We start from the raw sequence: 16,847 nt of genomic DNA, 5'->3' as shown, positions 1-16,847 counted from the left end.
GAGTTAGAGCAAGGAATTTTTACCACTAATACCTCTAAACTTAATTCTTAGTTGGGAAATCTTTTTTTTTTTTTTTAACATTTGACGTTTGGGGGGTGGGAAAATCAAACCATTTTATTGAGGGCCTTGGGTGGGATCTAAGGACTGGGAGTACAATGAGCTCTGATATCGTTGGCCTGGCTGAAAGCTGATATATTTGTGTTAAGGTTTGGGATAGGTGAATTTGTTTTTAAGTGTAGAAAAGAAAGAATGATTATGGGAAAAAATTTCAGGAGATAGCACTGTTCCCAGAGATGTATCTTGTTCTTTGAAGTGTCATGAAATACATGGTCTGTGCTATAGGAAGGAGTTTCTTTTTTACACTGCAGAACTCTTTTGAAAAATATCCTGTACTCTCCAGTTCCTTGGGAATAATTTGAGAAATATCAGATTTCACCCCAGGATTAAACTGCTCCATTCTCTGGGCCAAAGAATAATTTCATGGTGTAGTGGCTAAGAGTATAGGTTTTAGGATTTTACAGACCTGAGTTTGAATGTTGCTTGTTACTTAATAAACTGTGTAACCTTGACAGTTAATTCACCTTTCTGGATCTGTTTTTTCGCTTTAAAGGGAGCATAGTAATGTTTACATCATGGAATTGTTACGAAGATTAAGTGCCAGCCGCAGTATAATGGGTTTAGTAAATGTTCATTTATTCCCCTCTTCTTTGCCCCCCATTCCTAGCTCAGATTAAGCACATCAGATTAAGCTATCCTCCCTGGGCACCAAAACCCCAATAATGTTTAGAAAATACACTAAATAAACCTCTAACAATTCTGAAAAAAAGAAGGCATGCCATTGGTGAATAGAGTTTGGAGTGATTTTTGAAAGCTGGAAAACAAACAGGATAACTGTGAAGAAATAAAACTAGAAAAAAGGGGAGCCCAAAGCACATGCTTTTGAGTAAACTCCTATGGGGTAGGAGCTGGTAGGGGAAGGTTCTTTGCCCACAGTGAAAAAGGACACAGAACTACGGATGGGACCTGGGCATTTGCCTGGGTGATAAGTTTGGACTTGTTTTGGAATATAGCTAGGTTGGATTTTTCCCCTTTTCCATAAAGCGGTGGTGTTTCATTCTTTGCTACAGCAGCGGGTATGAACTCAGGGGCTGGGACCTTTTTTTTTTTTAAATTTGTTTTATTTATGTTAGTTTTGGCTGCATTGGGTCTTCGTTGCTGTGCCTGGGCTTCCTCTAGTTGCAGCGAGCAGGGGCTGCTCTTTGTTGTGGTGCAAGTGTTTCTAATTGTGGTGGCTTCTCTTGTTGCAGAGCACGGGCTCTAGACATGTGGGCTTCAGTAGTTGTGGCATGTGGGCTCAGTAGTTGTGGCACACGGGCTTAGTTGCTCCATGGCATGTGAGATCTTCCCGGACCAGGGCTCGAATCCACGCCGCTTGCATTGGCAGGCGGATTCTTAACCACTGTGCCACCAGGGAAGTCCCAGGGGCTTGGACTTTGACTATGTCCCAGGTAGTTAATGATTCCCAGGAGGAACTGGGAGCTAAAGAGAGATGTTCTGGTCTTCAGATTAAAAAGGACCATGGAAAGTTTTTCAGAACCCTGAAAAAAGACCCACACCTATATCCATGGTGGTGAAGTTTCAGAATGAGACTATAAAAAGGAAAAATGTAAGTTTCAGATTGCCACTAGAGGTTCTACCCAGAATAATAGGACAAGAAATAGAAATAAAAGGCATACAAATTAGAAAGTAAAACAGCTTTTTGTAAGTGACATACTTGTGTATGTAGAAAATTCTAGGGACAACACAACAACAAACAAAAACTTCATAATGGATTTAGCAAGATCACAGGATATAGGTCACTATATTAAAAATTACTGTATTTCTACATACTAGCAGTAAACAATTATAAATTGGAATTTTTAAAAGTGCTATCATGTATAATGTCATCAAAAATATCAAATTAACAAAATATGTATAAGAACTGTACAATGGGGACTTCCTTGGTGGTCTAGTGGTTAAGACTCCACACTCCCAATGCAGGGGCTCACGTTTGATCCTCGGTCAGGGAACTGGATCCCGCGTGCTGCAACTAAGAGACCTGGTGCAGCTAGCTAAATAAGTTAATTAATAATAAATAACTTTTTTTTTTAAGAACTGTACAATAAAAACTACCTAACACTGATGAGAGAAAATTAAAGAAATCCTAAATAAATGGAGAGGTGTACCACGTTCACTGATTGAAAGACTCAGTATTAGAGTTCTCCCCAAATTGACCTATAGAGTACCACAACAAGCTTTTTTCCCCCAAAAAAAAGTTTAAAGGAAGAAACAGAGCACCTACAAGTGAATGAGTCAGATTCCATCTTATTGGTGACACTGTAGTAATAGCTTTAAAGTCTGAGAGAAAACTGGTTTTAATCTAGCAATACTATTTCTAAAGAAATTACTCAAGGCCACATTCTTAGGAAAATAAAAGAGGAAACTAACAAAATGGAAAGATGCAAGAAACAGTGGTGAACCCCCAAAGAAGGTTAAAAAATTATAATTAAGTCTAAAAGATTAATTTACGATATTGAATATTAACTAATCCACTTAAAAACCTAGGTAATCCCCAGGTGGGAGGTGGTGAGGGTCTGGAGGAAGGAGGGGGGAGAATAGTATAGTTCTTATTTAGGGGAAGATGTAGTACCCAGTACAGTGTCTGATAAAATAATAGACGGTAAGTAGTTGTTGAATGAATATATCCTGATTAACTTTATGTTGATAGAAAGAAGTAGGTCGAAATATTTCAGTTTCTACAAGAATAAGAACAGGATGTTTATCAATCTTTCAAACCAGTAAAATTAACAGACTTGGTGGAACACAGGAACAAAGAAAAGTTCATCAATCTAACAAAAGGTGTTTTAGATTTTTTTGTTTGGAACTTGCAAATAAAAGGCAATAGTGACTTGTCTGTGAATAAAAGAATGACCTTCAGTAAAGTTCCAATAAACAGATCTTCCACTTGACAGTGCTTGCCCTGCTTGGGTCATCCTGCCACTGGGTAAATAAAAGAAGGGTGCAGTGTGGGTCTTGCTCACCGGTGACCTAGAGTTGCTGTGAACACGCCTCACTTTGTGAGAGAAGAGCCCAGAGCCCAGGTGTCTGGACTAAAACCGCAGTGTTTTGTGTTTCTTGCAGATGTTCCCACAAGCCTGCACTTCCAGAGCATGCTGAAATCTCAATGGCAGAACAAACCTTTTGACAAAATCAAACCTCCAAAAAAGTTTTCACTTAAGCACAGAGCACCCATGCCAGGCAGTCTCCCTGATCCAACTCGTAAAGACAGGCACAAGTTGGTCAACTCCTTCCTGACAACAGCCAGTAAGTTTCAGGGGTCCAGAGAGTCCTCCAATTACTTTCCTATTCCTTTTATGTTCTTAGGTTACTGGTATGGCTATGGCACTGTGTCGGGGTTGGGAGAAGCAGTTGACTGATGTAAATTCAGCTCACAGTCGTCTTTTCCTACTTGTCTTAGATGCTCTCGGATGGACTGTGAAAGCTATTCCAGACACCATGTATCTTGGGGCTCAGTGAACAGCCACCTGTTCCATGGCATTGGGTCCATCTGTGGGCAGGCTGTCTTCTGTAGTCTGGTGTCACTTTTTTCTGGTTGAGAGCCCTGTGGGCTTCCTGGCCTGTTTTGGCCAGTGTGTTATTTGCCAGAAGCGTCAGTCCCAGAGGACTGTCCTGCTGCCCTGGGTGTCTATCACTGACCTAGAGAGAACTCAAGAGCTCGGAACTCAAATAAGAAAAGATTGAGAGGAGGTGTTTCACAGCTCTTTTTCTGTTCCCCTCTTCAGAGCTGTCCCATCACCAAACCCGGCCTGACAGGACCCACAGGCAGCACTTAGACGATGTGGGGGCCGTGCCTATGGTGGAGCGAGTGACAGCGCCCAAAGCAGAGCGCTCGCTCAACCCGCCGCCACCCGTGCATGACCCAAACCACAGCAAAATGAGATTGCGAGACCATTCATCCGAGAGAAGTGAAGGTAGGGCCAGGCCCGGCACCTCTGCCTTCGTTTGCACCTGCTCAGGGCTTTCTGGGGCAGCCTGGGCTTCTTATAATTGCCCTTAGCTTTGTCCTTCACTTTCTAGGAAGGCAGAGTAGAGGGGCCCTACTGCTTCTAAGTGTAGGTCACTTCTTACTCTGTAGCAACCTCTGCTCCATCCCTACCTCCCGTCAACCAGTTTGCTTCATCTTTTTATCCTTTAGGCTTAGAAAGCATTTTTGCCTTTACTGCATATTGCTGGCATTCCTGGCTTGTGCTGGAAGTAGAGCAGGTTGAGGTAGCCACGTCTTCCTCTTTTCTGTTGACTTCTGCAGTGTTGAAGCATCACACGGACCTGAGCAGTTCGAGCTACTTGGCGGCCACCCACCACCCACCACACAGTCCCTTGGTGCGACAGCTCTCCGCGTCATCAGACACCTCTGCACCCACCAGCTCTAGTCCACAGATTACAGCCAGCACGTCTGTAAGTACCTGCGTGGAGTTGGACAGCCCCTCTGCAGTGACAGCTCGTTCCAGTGGGTCTGGAGGACAGTGTAGAGAGAGGGTTGTAAGGGCCAGGGCAGTTATGGGGACTCGACTCATCTTGGCGTATTTGTCTTTTTCAAGTCAAAGTGGTGCTATTTGATCCTCCGTTACATTGTTTTCCTTGAGTTGTTTTTCACAGTAGACATGGATCTGAGCTGAGCCAGCCATAGAAAGCTTGATGCAGAGACAAACTCTTGGGTGATCTATGACTATTCAGGATGCGTGGGACTAAGTTTCACACAGAACTCAACAGTATCATGACTCTAACTCTGTTGGGCTAAGTAAACATGAGAGGAGGGATAAAAGAGAGATGCCTGTGGGCATTGGAGACGTTTGATTTCCTTGTTTTTACTCTCCTGGGGAGTGGAGCTGGAGTGCTGAGAATAAACACTGGGTGTGTTAGGGTGCTTGCAAGGGAAGCGGGACATAGAGCCCATGTTTTTTACGTGTACAGAGCAGAATTACAGATCCAGCAGGCCACGCTGGCAGTACTGACATGTAGTATGCTCATAACGGCAGGCTCTTTGGCCCCTGATCCGCTTTTGCGGTACCACACTCCACCCCGAAAGCTGTTTGCATGGCCATTCCAGACATTAATATCATTCTAGTGTTTTAATTACTCAGTGTGTACCTCCTTGAACACATATACCTGTAGCTGCTTTGTGCCCACTAAAAGGGTCCTTTATATAGTAATGATAATAATAATGGAGATGGTAAAAAATAAAACAATACAACTGTAATGTTTGTTGTGTCAGCGCTGAGTGCATTATGTGTGTTACCTCATTCAATCCTTTAATGAATGCCCTTTGAGGCGTAGGTGGTATAAAAGATTCCCGTTTTGTTGGCAGGGAAACTGAGTCTTTCCAAGGTTAAGTAAGCTGCATAAAGTGAGGTGACTTGTGAGAGTGTAATTGTAATTCAGACCCAGGCAGTCTGACTGCAGAGCCAGTTCTCTTACCATCACGCTGCACAAGGTGAGCCTAGGTTGGGGCATTACAGAGGTGACTTATACAGGTGCTTTGAAGCCCCTTCAGAGCTTATATCAAGAAACTTCTAAGCCCACAAAATGTGCTCACTGAGCTGTGATCAGGTAGGAATTCTTCACATTGTCTGTCTTTACTCTTAAAAATCAGAGTCTTGGGCTTCCCTGGTGGCGCAGTGGTTGAGCGTCCACCTGCCGATGCAGGGGACACGGGTTCGTGCCCCAGTACGGGAAGGTCCCACATGCCGCGGAGCAGCTAGGCTCATGAGCCATGGCTGCTGAGCCTGCGTGTCTGGAGCCTGTGCTCCGCAACGGGAGAGGCCACAACAGTGAGAGGCCTGCGTACCGAAAAAAAAAAAAAAAATCAGAGTCTTTTCCAAATGACCTCCTTGTTCCTCCCCTCCCCACCCACAGATTTCCATAGGTGGTGTAGTATCTATCACTAACTCAGTTGTCCATTAGTAGGGGGTCTCAGAAAAACCAAACTATTTTAAAGAGGCGAATTCTAATAGAAGTCTTCTCTGAGACTTGGTGAGACGTCAGTATTTTTTCACCTGCCGCCCTCTTGTGCCTGGAGAATGTAAACTTAGGCCTGGATCACTTGAAATTTTTACTTATTGTCTAATGAGTACAAATTTTGTATATAGCACTGTGCTGACCCTTAAGGCTCTTGCTGCCAGATTTTTTCAGAGAATCTGGATTTATATAATAGCAAGAAGAGTGATAGGCCAGGTAGTTAAAATAAGGTAGAGAAGCTACAAGACACTGGAGAAATGGTGGGGGAGGAGAGGGATGGGGTGTATGTGGTAGTGCTCCCACAGAAAGCCACAAGAGCTGATAGACGCACCAGAATCACCTCCATGGCCTTTTTTCTTTTCTTTCTTGGAAGCCCTGGATATTCTGATTTGGTAGTTAGAAGAGAGGGGGCCCTGAACCTGTTTCTTCTTTTTCAAATATACTCCTCATCGTATGTCTGATGTGCAGCCAGGTGTGGGAACCACTTTCCATTCCCATCACCTGCCCTCCACCTCGTTCCAAACAGGAGAAAGTAGTTAAGTTAGATCAAATGAGTGCCTCATGGAATTGGGAAATCTAAATGTAGGGTGGGAGCTGGAGCCTGCTGAACCCCACAACCCGCTCCTGTCCCTTTGCCTTGAAGACACTAACAGCAGGCCCAAGGAGGTTCAGGGAAAGTACATTCCTGTTTCTGCCAGCAGTTTCACATTCATCCTTTTTTTTTTTTTTTTTTTTTTTCGTCGTACGCGGGCCTCTCACTGTCGTGGCCTCTCCCGTTGCGGAGCACAGGCTCCGGACGTGCAGGCTCAGCGGCCATGGCTCACGGGCCCAGCCTCTCCGCGGCATGTGGGATCTTCCCGGACCGGGACACGAACCCGCGTCCCCTGCATCGGCAGGCGGACACTCAACCACTGCGCCACAAGGGAAGCCCTCACATTCATTCTTGACCAAGATATAGGGAAAGCTATCTCTTGAGGCTTTCTTAAGGTACACTTCTTGTAGTGGGGTGTGTAAGTTCAGCAGAGATGTGGCAGAAGCCTTTGGGTGTGAGGTCACTAATCCTCAGCCAGGCAAGACTTGCAAAAGTCTCTTCAGCCATTTTGGTTAACCAGTACCCTAAATTTGTGAAGTCAGTGACAGTCTATTCTTAGAGGAGAAGACTGGGATGAAAAAGACATTGTAATAACCTGAAATCGTAGGTGACAGCAGCTAAAATCCTGGCCCAGGAAACATTGCCTTTCAACATTTTCTGAGAAGGTCCTGAAATGATACGATGAATCAGTCATAGATCCCCCTCTGGGAACAGAGAGTAGAGAGGTCAGCTGTAGGGAACAACCTCTTCCCCATCTTCCTTCACTCTGGGCTGGCCACACTTGGTGGTTTGGGTTTGAATGTAGCCTCTTAGTTGTCTGCAGCTGTATTGTCACCATGGCAGCATGTTTGTCATCCCACTGTTTCACTCTGGGCTCTCACGGCTCAATCGCCGGTCTCTCTGTTTCAGGGCAGGGTGTTTGCTATCTGGGCACAGGCAGCTCGTGGACATGCCCCTCCATCTAAGAAGCCATGCCCTTTGGCTCCCTGCTTTATTCCTCCGTCGAACTCCCGCTTGCTGCAGATACCCGCCGCCGCCTCTGATATTGGATCCTTGTTAGTCTTCTTTCCCAAGGGTTTGATCTTAACTTCCTATAGGAGTGAATTTCCTTTCTCCAGGAGTGTGAGCTGTACAGCCAAGGCTTCCCTCCACTCATCTCTGTTGATATAGCTAGAACGCTCTTAGCTCTTTCCCTCAGAATAATAGCCAGAAGGGGAAATCACATAAGGGCTGAGCAGATGGTTGGTACAGATTTAGCTGAAGAGTTCAGATCTACGAGAAGGAGGTGCTTCCATGACAACCAAGGTTAGATGATCCATTGAGCTGGGCCTGTCCTTTGGGCATCTTTCAGGGTAGGGGAATTCATCTTTTTAACCCGAAGAATCACCACCAGGCTGAAGCATTGCTTTTAGGATCCCCCATGGGTCTGTGTCATAGACAGAGATAAAAGGGGAAGCAGAAAGGAAGATTTAGTTGGGGTTGTTAATAAGGCTGTGCGTAGAGGAGTAGAAACCGTGGCAATTGACTCAAGGCCCCGGGATACCCACCCCTGTAAGCTTCAACAGAAGTCTCTTTTCACGTGAGCCCATGAAGAAAGAGGGTGCAAGTGAGACTTGTGGACGGAAGATACTCCTCAGGACCGCTTAGTGTTTCCCCTGTGCGCTTTGCTGTTGGGGGACTGTCTCCTAGGTGCAAGCAGCTCTGCCATCCCTGCCTGGGCCCTACCCAAAGACCCAGATTCCTGGTTATTGCTGATCCTGTTTTAAATCTCAGATGTATAATTTGAGGTACGTAGAATTGTTCCTCCCTCTTAAACTTGCCTTTGTCTTACAGCAGCCAGTAAGGAGGAGAAGGGGAGAGAGCTCCTTCGATATTAACAACATTGTCATCCCAATGTCAGTCGCTGCAACCACCCGTGTAGAGAAGCTACAGTACAAGGAGATCCTTACTCCCAGGTAAGAGGCCCTGGGTGATGTGCTCTTCTTGCTGGTCTTGCTGTCGTTGCCCTTTTCCCTCTCCTCTGGTCACTGAGCTTTGGGGCCTAGCCTTGGCTGTTGTCTTCTCTTTAAGAGAAGGTCTACCTGATCAGAGTGAAATTATTTCTTTACATAATTTTCTTCCATTATATGAGCACCAACCAGACCACAGGCCACAAACTGGCTATAGCCATGTTTTGTTTGATGCATACAAATATGTTTTAAAATACTGAATTTGTTGTTAGCATCAAAGCAGGATTTCACATATGAATGTTTATTTCCAGCTTTTGTTGACACATCAAAAGATTGGGCAACCCTGTATGTGCACTCCCGTGTGGCAGCAATCAGCTGCTGCTGGGTACTGCTGGTCCCCTCTAAACAGGTTCTTTTGCTTGAGTTTGTCCATCTACCAGCTCTAGTCCCACCCTCAGCCTGCTTCCCCTCTTTCTGCCCCTTGTGCGCATTTGAGTGTGGGACCTCTTAGAGAGGCCCCAGGGCTAAGCAGGCCCAGCAGAGAGCAGTGTCACTTGCAGGTGGAGAGCTCTCGTTCCTGCACGGATGTACTTATCCTGCCCAGACTGCCTGCCGTCTCACAATTGTTCCTTCCTGGTTTTGCAGCTGGCGGGAGGTTGATCTTCGGTCTCTGAAGGGGAGTCCTGACGAGGAGAATGAGGAGGTAATGGCATGGGCGTTCGCTCTTAGAAGAACACATGAACTCGTGGGTGCACACACTGCAGATGCCTCAAGACCTGTGGGTGTCAAGTGCAAGCTCATTGTATTCCTGTCCTGACCAGGAAGAGCCTAGTGTGGGGTGGGGCTGCTTCTAGAATTGGTCTACGCACTGAAACTTGACTTCCTGGAGGAAAGGGGGGATCGATGAAGATGCTCTTTTGCAGATAGAGGACCTGTCTGACGCAGCCTTCGCCGCCCTGCATGCCAAATGTGAGGAGATGGAGAGGGCTCGGTGGCTGTGGACCACGAGTGTGCCACCTCAGCGGCGGGGCAGCAGGTGATGGAGCAGGCACAGGCCTCCAGGGCCTGTGCAGGGAGGGTCAACGGGGAGTTGGGACCCTGGCTGTGTCCATGGAGTTGCCACTTAGTTGTTCTTCATATTCATTCCCTGTCGATGGCTGAGAATGCAGACGTTCTGTGGTGTTTGTTGGGACTAATGAGGGTGTAAGCAGTCAAATGCTGGACCTTGCTGAGCGGTGACTGTCCAGTTCTGACGAGCTCCGTGGTCTCCCGGGGTCCAGGAGGAGGCTGTCATGGCATTTGGGAGGCTGGTTAGGGTTGTGGTGACTGGATTAGAGGAGCTTTGGAGGCCTCGCCACAAGTTAACCTCCTTTGAACAGTGGAGTTTGATTGTTGTGGTCTTGCTTTACTTGGAAGAACTGTCCTACCCTCTCTCCCTTTAGTGTTACAGTGAGAAGCCCTCAGGATTCTCAAGTAGAAATATTTAGGGCTCTTGTTTTTGCTTTTTACTTTGCCTGCAGTTTTCAAAGTCTGGGCTAATTCCCCTTCCCTTGTGAATCCACTGGGCACTGAGCCAGGGATACCCCCAGCGTTGTTCGGCCGTGGCCTTTTCCTGGGATGGCAGGCGTACACAGCTCTTAGATGCCGTGTTGTGTGCCTGCCCGTGTGCACAGCAGTGGAAGAAAGTGAGGGGTCTGTGGTTCCTAGGAGAGAACTGCTGGTGTCAGTCTGCCTCAGCTCCTCTGGTCGGGAAGCTTTTTTCATGCCTCCTCCCCAACCCAAAACACAGACACATGAGAAATTGCCTATTACCCAGGCACTCAGATTCGTGCTTCTTGGTATACAGGTCTTACAGGTCATCGGACGGCCGGACAACGCCCCAGCTGGGCAGTGCCAACCCCTCCACCCCTCAACCCGCCTCCCCTGATGTCAGCAGTAGCCACTCTTTGTCCGAGTTCTCCCACGGGCAGTCCCCCAGGAGCCCCATTAGCCCAGAACTGCACTCAGCCCCCCTCACTCCCGTGGCGCGGGACACTCTCCGACACCTGGCCAGTGAAGACACCCGTTGTTCCACACCAGAGCTGGGGCTCGACGAGCAGGTGAGGAACGCTGCCTTTCCGTGGGATTAGCGGGGTGGCGGATGGGATTGTTGGGGGACAGCACCTGCTCAAGATGTATCTTCATTTTATGGATCTCCCCTCCCCCCCAATTTGAAGGGGACAGGGGACTGAACTTGAAGTTGACTTTCTGAAGGTACCATGGAACTGGCTATCATTAAAAAGTTGCCCACTCTGATAATTTTCTCTGGGCCAGCCCAGGAACTCTAGAGAGACTGGTCATGGCCTCCAGTCCACATGTCTGGGGAAGGAGGCGGGCTGGGACTGGGTCCTCACCAAGACATCTTATCTGCCCGCAGTCTGTCCAGCCATGGGAGCGGCGAACCTTCCCCCTGGCGTATAGTCCCCAGGCAGAGAGTGAGGACCAACTGGATGCACAGGAACGGGCGTCCCGCTGCACTCGGCGCACCTCAGGCAGCAAGACTGGCCGGGAGACAGAGGTGGCACCCACCTCGCCTCCCATCATTCCCCTCAAGAGTCGGCATCTGGCGGCAACAGTCACAGCTCAGCGTCCAACTCACAGATGAGTGGGATATGAGAATCTAAACAGACTCACTATTGGCATTAAAGCTTCAGAAAACTCTGCGTTTGATATTCAAACATCATATGCCGAAAATTTTCACAGTTTTTAGTGAATTTAAGGAATTTAGATTCTACTTTGATAATTTCTTTCTTGTTTTGATTTTTGTTTTGTTTATGTTTTGGTTTCCATGTTTATCGTCACACACCTGAGCACTTCCTCCAGTTGGCACACAGTTCAGGATAAGACCCTGCTGGCCTGGTCCTGGCACATCCTCTGCACTGTTGAATCACTGGACTTAGCCATGTTGGATGATCACCCCTCTCGCGCCCCTGTGGGCAGGGTGGGACAGCCAGGTGGGCAGAGGGAAAGGAACCTCCAGCTCAGCATTGCCCCCTGAGGTTAGGGTGGGAGAGAGCAGTGTACTCTGGGCTCGTACCCCGTCCCTTCTGTTGCTTAGCTCAGCTCCGGCCCTCCCGGCTGGGTCCCCTTGGTCGTCTGTGCTGGAGCACCTCCACCAGAACCTCTTGGCCTGAACTCCAGCTGTTCTCACCCAGCTCTCAGCTGACAGAATGGCTTCCCCTTGTCACCCAGGTCTTGGAGACCTGTTCTGGGTTTCCTCTGCATTCGGTCATCCCTGTTCTGACTTCTTAACTGAGGTAAGCTGGCTGCGGCTGTTCAGGTCCCCATCCTGCCCCTTCGTGTCCTCTCACCTGCTCTCGCACACCATTCACACGCCCACGCACACAGTCCTTCCACTTGGAACGTTTTCCCCCCCTAACCTGGTCTGTGGAGGTAGGGTTAGGACTACTTAATCTCTCTTCCCACTCCCTTGCAGACTCTAGGGGGTCTTGGAAATGAGCAGCCATCTCTCCTGTATAATTCTGTTTTCACTGAGTCATTTGGTCATATTTCCCCCCCCCCCGTCCAGTTCCCTGTCAGTGTCTGTCAGGTCCTTCCTCTTTCGAGCTCCCTTGCCTGTGGAACACTGTCTGGTCCTAGCTGTGGTTCCTATCACTCCCCATCACCCCCCCCCCGGGTTAACCTTGTGCCTGTCTCATCTATGATCACATCACCAAAAAGGGGGGCAATAAGGACTTTTTTTTTTTTTTTTTTTTTTTGGCCATTTTGTAATCGTATAAAAATAGTAGACAAACTGCTTAATGGTTGGGGTTTTTTCACAATTTTCAACATTAGTGATTTTTTTTTTTTGATTCTGTTTGCAAGTTAAAGGGTTTGTCATTGTTTCTTTAAAAACAATAATGCACCATATCCCTATGCATAAAGTGCTTCTTCTATTTATAAGGTTGAAAATTCTGAATAACCCTTTTAGCATTGTAAAAAAAAAAAGAAAAAAGAAAAAGAACAAAAAAAACCTTGTATTTTGTAAATATTTTCTTTTCCTGCTTTGAGCTGTGTATTGGCAGCGAAACATGTAGCTGTCTTTGTTCTATAGAAATGCTTTTCTTCAGAGAAGCTGATCTTTGTTAATGTCTTGATTCTGTTCGCAAAGCACAGACTAGTGCTTAAAAAAAAAAGGAAGGAAAAATTGAAAAAAATAATAAAAAAAAAGTTACAGAATGTTGTATGCCAGGCCCTTCTTGTTACAGGACATGGTACTACTGGTGGTGGCTGAGGAGCCTCCCTGAGGAGCAGTTGTTCTCTGGGTCCTCCGACTGGCTGTGAACCTTGGGAAGTCCCCACTGTCTTCTGGGCACCGGGCAGGGTCCTCTGATGGTCACCAGAGAGAGTGGTTCTCACCGGGGCGGGGGTGAGAGACGCCAGGAGGAAGGGCGTCTTTGTAAATCGTCTTTTTTTGTTGTTGGATGTAAGTAATTGATCCACTGCTCTTAATGTTCCTTCTAGTGAGGCCGGCCAGCATTGGGACATTTTTTAATCTATTCTAAATTGCTCTTTAATGGATATTTCACTTTCCATCATCCACCTTTTCTGGGGTTGAGGTCACTGCAGACATGTATATACTTTGCATGGAACCTGAGCTGGTTCTCAGCAGCTTTCTTCTGAGAAGGCTATGCTTGGTGTTCTTTGTACAAGATGAGTAAGTGGGCAGGCCTGCGACTCTCTTTACTTCCTTTTTTCCTTTTTTTTTTTTTTTTTTTTCTTCATAGCAGTCAAGTTGACACAGCCAATGCAGCTGCCTCTCCTGACTATGAAACCTACGAGTTCTGAGGTAGCATTTCTCTTTGGCTGCCCTGTTGCTGCTTCTGTAGTTGCAGTTAAGACCTGCTCTACTTAAGCTTCTGCCTGCAGTGGCTAAAGCACATCAGGAAAAGCTGAGAAAAGTAGTATTTTGAAGCTGTATGAAAAATCAAAGGCCTGAGTGTTATGACCTTGACCTAATTATTAAGGAACAATAATATGATGGGTTCTGTTCTGTTTTCCTTTGTAGCATTGCCAAGGGCTACCTGGTATCCCTATCTTGATCTAGCAAACACTCTCCAATCTATAATAAGGCTCAAAGGAGAGAGCAAAGCAGCTCTGTAATCCTGCAAGGCATCTAGCCATTCATTCAGCTGACTGGCCTAGTGTCCTGCCTCAGCCCCAGGCCGCTAGGCTAATTTCCAGGGGTAGAAAGGGTTCCTAGAGCCACCCCAGTGTTCTCAGCTTTGAATACAGTGGGCTGGGTCTTACAAACTGAGTGCAGCCTTGTGAGCTCACCCACAAGGGTATTGCCCTTTGAGTTGGACCAGGATGGTTTGCCAGCACCAGAACGAGAGAATCACCTGAAAATGAACAAGTCTGAGAGCTCTTTCACCTTCAGGGCCCCAGACCCAGCTGGTAAATCCTGATGTCCAGGTTTTAACAATATTGTCATTTCCTGAGCTAAGTTCTCTAAGGCTGGGAAAGGACCTGCAAATCATACATCATTTTCTGGTCCTTTGAATCCATACATGGAGACCTTATTTAATCAGAGTAATAACTTTATTTTCCAAATTCACTTTTACAGCAACAGTGTAAATCATTTGTTAAAACACACAATACACCATATGGACATTCACAGACAGGAAGCTAAGCTAAGGTGGTTTCATGTCCCTCCCCCCACCCTCAAAATTAACAAAGGAATCATGGGACTTGCAAGTGCCAGAAATTGCCCTGCGCAACACTGCAAATTCACGGGGCTGAGTCCGTCAGGAGGCGAGACTCTGGGCCAGCGCCCAGGGTAACCCTTTCCAAAGCTGAAGAGAAACCAGAAGTCTCTTGAAGCCACAGATCTGTAGACAGGACAAGCTGATGACCTCCACGTCTGCCCTCATCCCTGCCTCTTTGCTTTCCTTGGAGGACAGAGATTTAAGGGTGACGAGATCTTAGCAGCTACTAGGAGTACAGGCTGTGTGTCCGGAGCTGGTGGGAAAGGTGACGTGGAGGTGCCAGCGGCTTAAAGGAAAGGATGCCAGCGTGTTCGGGAGGCATGACTGCGGGCTTGGGAACCCCGCGAAAGGGCAGCAGGTCACAGCAACCATATCTCCGGATTCCTCCACAAGCCTCACTGCCTGCACCTGGCCGGGAAGGAGATGGGAACTAGCTGGCAGCCTGTGGCACCTGTCGGTGAGAAGGTGAAATCCCAAGGGACCTCTAGCACACGTGGTTGAAATCAGGAAGAAAAGTATTACCAGGCCTTGGACTCCTGCTCTCCAAGACTCCCCTTTGCCCAGTGGTAACTCTCCTACAGGTTCCTCTCCCCCCCACGGCCCCACCAGGAGCACAACACGCAGTTGCCAACAGGATACGGTTTCACCACTGAAGTCAGTTTAAATGGAACTTTTGATAAAGTGAATGCAGAGCTTGAAGCGACCAGGCGGATAGTGTATCCCATCTAGCCCACCCGAGGGACACCGGCCCTGGAAGAAACGGTGGTAGGGGAGTGCCCAGCCCTGGGGGCCGTGTCCTCTTTTACGGTTCCAAGCCAGCGTTGCGCTCTGCAGGCTCCCTGCCAGCACTGACCTGATGACCCTAAATCACGCTCTTTAGGCCGCTCCCGACAGCCCACGCAACACGAGGTGCCCGCTGAGTAAGGCCCTCGGAAAAAGGTACTGGAGGGCAGGGTGAAGAAACTGCAGGGAGAGGTTCAAGAAATGCAGCCAGAATTGGTGGCAGTAATGAGGGGCTGCATCTCTAACAGCTACCAGATCTTCACACCAAGTTTCCTCTTTCTTCCTCAGAACCCTTCCAAGACCAGCTGGGACCCAGAGGACAAAGGAGAGCCGCCGCACTGCGGGAAGTTTGGGGCCCAGGTGATCCTCTGGCTGCAGATGAAGCGTCTGGCCCTGGACTCCAACCACCCAGCCCCGTACGGTTGCCTTTAACTGTACCCAAATCAGAAGTGGCAGAACCAAGCTGAGGTTGCTGATTTTCTTCAAACAGCAGATTTCTACAAAGGCTGCTTCCCTTTCCCCATGGCAGGAGATGGGTTTCATGCAAGGTCAGCAGGGGCTCTGGCCAAGGATTTGGAAATGGTTGTCTCCTGACCTGTCACCCTTGTCAGGCGGCTCAGGCCCCTGGGGCCAGTCCAGGGCAGGCAGTGCATCCTAACCCCTGCTGTGGCCATCAGGCCCCGGGTGGGGAGGCCTGGGCCAGCCTTCCTGCGGGAGAGCTTGGAGCGGGACCCCGGGCTGGAGGGTGGGTTGCAGACCTTTCCCCAGCCGGCACTCGTGACGCAAGGAGTTAGTTGTACGACCCTCTCGCAAGGCTGCTGTGGGGCTTCTCCAGGGCCATCTTCACCACAAGACACACTGCCCCCTGCCTGACAGAAGGGAGCCCCGGGTGCGGGGAGGGGGGGGGGTACCATAGCTTCTGTCCTCCTCCTGTGCTTCAGGCCTTCTTTGCAGCTGAGGGTTCTCAGATGTCAGCATCTGGTCTCCGCTGGGTCCCAGATGTTGATGAAAGTCTTTCAAAAATTGGGAGGCCCCACAGAAGAGAGTCACACTGGCCTTCTGGATCCAAGTCCCAGCTGGGGGGTGAGAGACATCTAGGACTCCCGTGGGGGGTAGGTTAGAAATCTCTTTACAAGCATTTCAAGATACATGCGTCCTTTTTTTTTTTTTTTCCTTTTTTTTTTTTTCTTTTCACTATCATAGTCACTCAGGTGAATCCAAGCATAAACAGACAAATCCGACTACAACGCGACAGGGTGCAGATGGGGAGGGAGGGGCGACATCTATGTATATGTTCAGCTGCTCCAGGAGGACAAGACAGCATTGCTTCCAGCTGAGACTGGGGGAAGAACCATTTCCGAGGGGGCATGTTTCCCTTTTTGGGGTGAGGGCTGATTATATGCTCTTGGGGTTGAGCAGCGGCTGGGCTCTCTTGAGAGGCTGGCAGTCACAAGCTGGGGCAGACGTAAGGAACGGAGGGAGCGTGGTCCTGCCCTGGGGGCCTTGCCTGCCCGTCCCCGTGCCATCTCTGGCATCCAGGACGGCCAACCTGCTGCCAGCTCGGCACAGGAAGGGAACCAGGCCTTCTGGGAGAAAAGGCTCTCCAAGTAAACAAGGCATAAACGTCCAGGGTCACTGCGAACCCCACCCTGGCTCCCATCTGGGATGGGGGCAGGGGCAGGGAGCCGAGTAAGGTCATCA

General features: G+C 48.3%; 1 protein-coding gene across 4 annotated transcripts in view; it reads left to right on the top strand.

The window, feature by feature from the left end:
* KANSL1 (KAT8 regulatory NSL complex subunit 1) overlaps positions 1 to 16,745 on the top strand; it is a 174,880-nt gene extending 158,135 nt beyond the window's left edge. For 3 of the 4 annotated variants that reach the window (XM_067714439.1, XM_067714440.1, XM_067714441.1), the window contains 8 exons: positions 3,181 to 3,363; positions 3,843 to 4,031; positions 4,367 to 4,515; positions 8,501 to 8,622; positions 9,262 to 9,319; positions 9,540 to 9,652; positions 10,463 to 10,715; positions 11,033 to 16,745. In XM_067714439.1, the coding sequence (XP_067570540.1) occupies positions 3,181 to 3,363; positions 3,843 to 4,031; positions 4,367 to 4,515; positions 8,501 to 8,622; positions 9,262 to 9,319; positions 9,540 to 9,652; positions 10,463 to 10,715; positions 11,033 to 11,260 (1,295 nt within the window). In that variant the 3' untranslated portion in view covers positions 11,261 to 16,745. The remainder of the gene's footprint in view (positions 1 to 3,180; positions 3,364 to 3,842; positions 4,032 to 4,366; positions 4,516 to 8,500; positions 8,623 to 9,261; positions 9,320 to 9,539; positions 9,653 to 10,462; positions 10,716 to 11,032) is intronic. The other variant, XM_067714442.1, reaches the window with a different exon arrangement.
* The last annotated feature ends 102 nt before the right edge of the window (positions 16,746 to 16,847 follow it).

The sequence above is a fragment of the Pseudorca crassidens genome, chromosome 19 (genome assembly GCF_039906515.1).
Source record: "Pseudorca crassidens isolate mPseCra1 chromosome 19, mPseCra1.hap1, whole genome shotgun sequence".
Taxonomy (NCBI): Eukaryota; Metazoa; Chordata; class Mammalia; order Artiodactyla; family Delphinidae; genus Pseudorca; species Pseudorca crassidens.
Note: the sequence above shows the minus strand (reverse complement) of the source record. Positions and strands in the feature narration are given on the sequence as shown.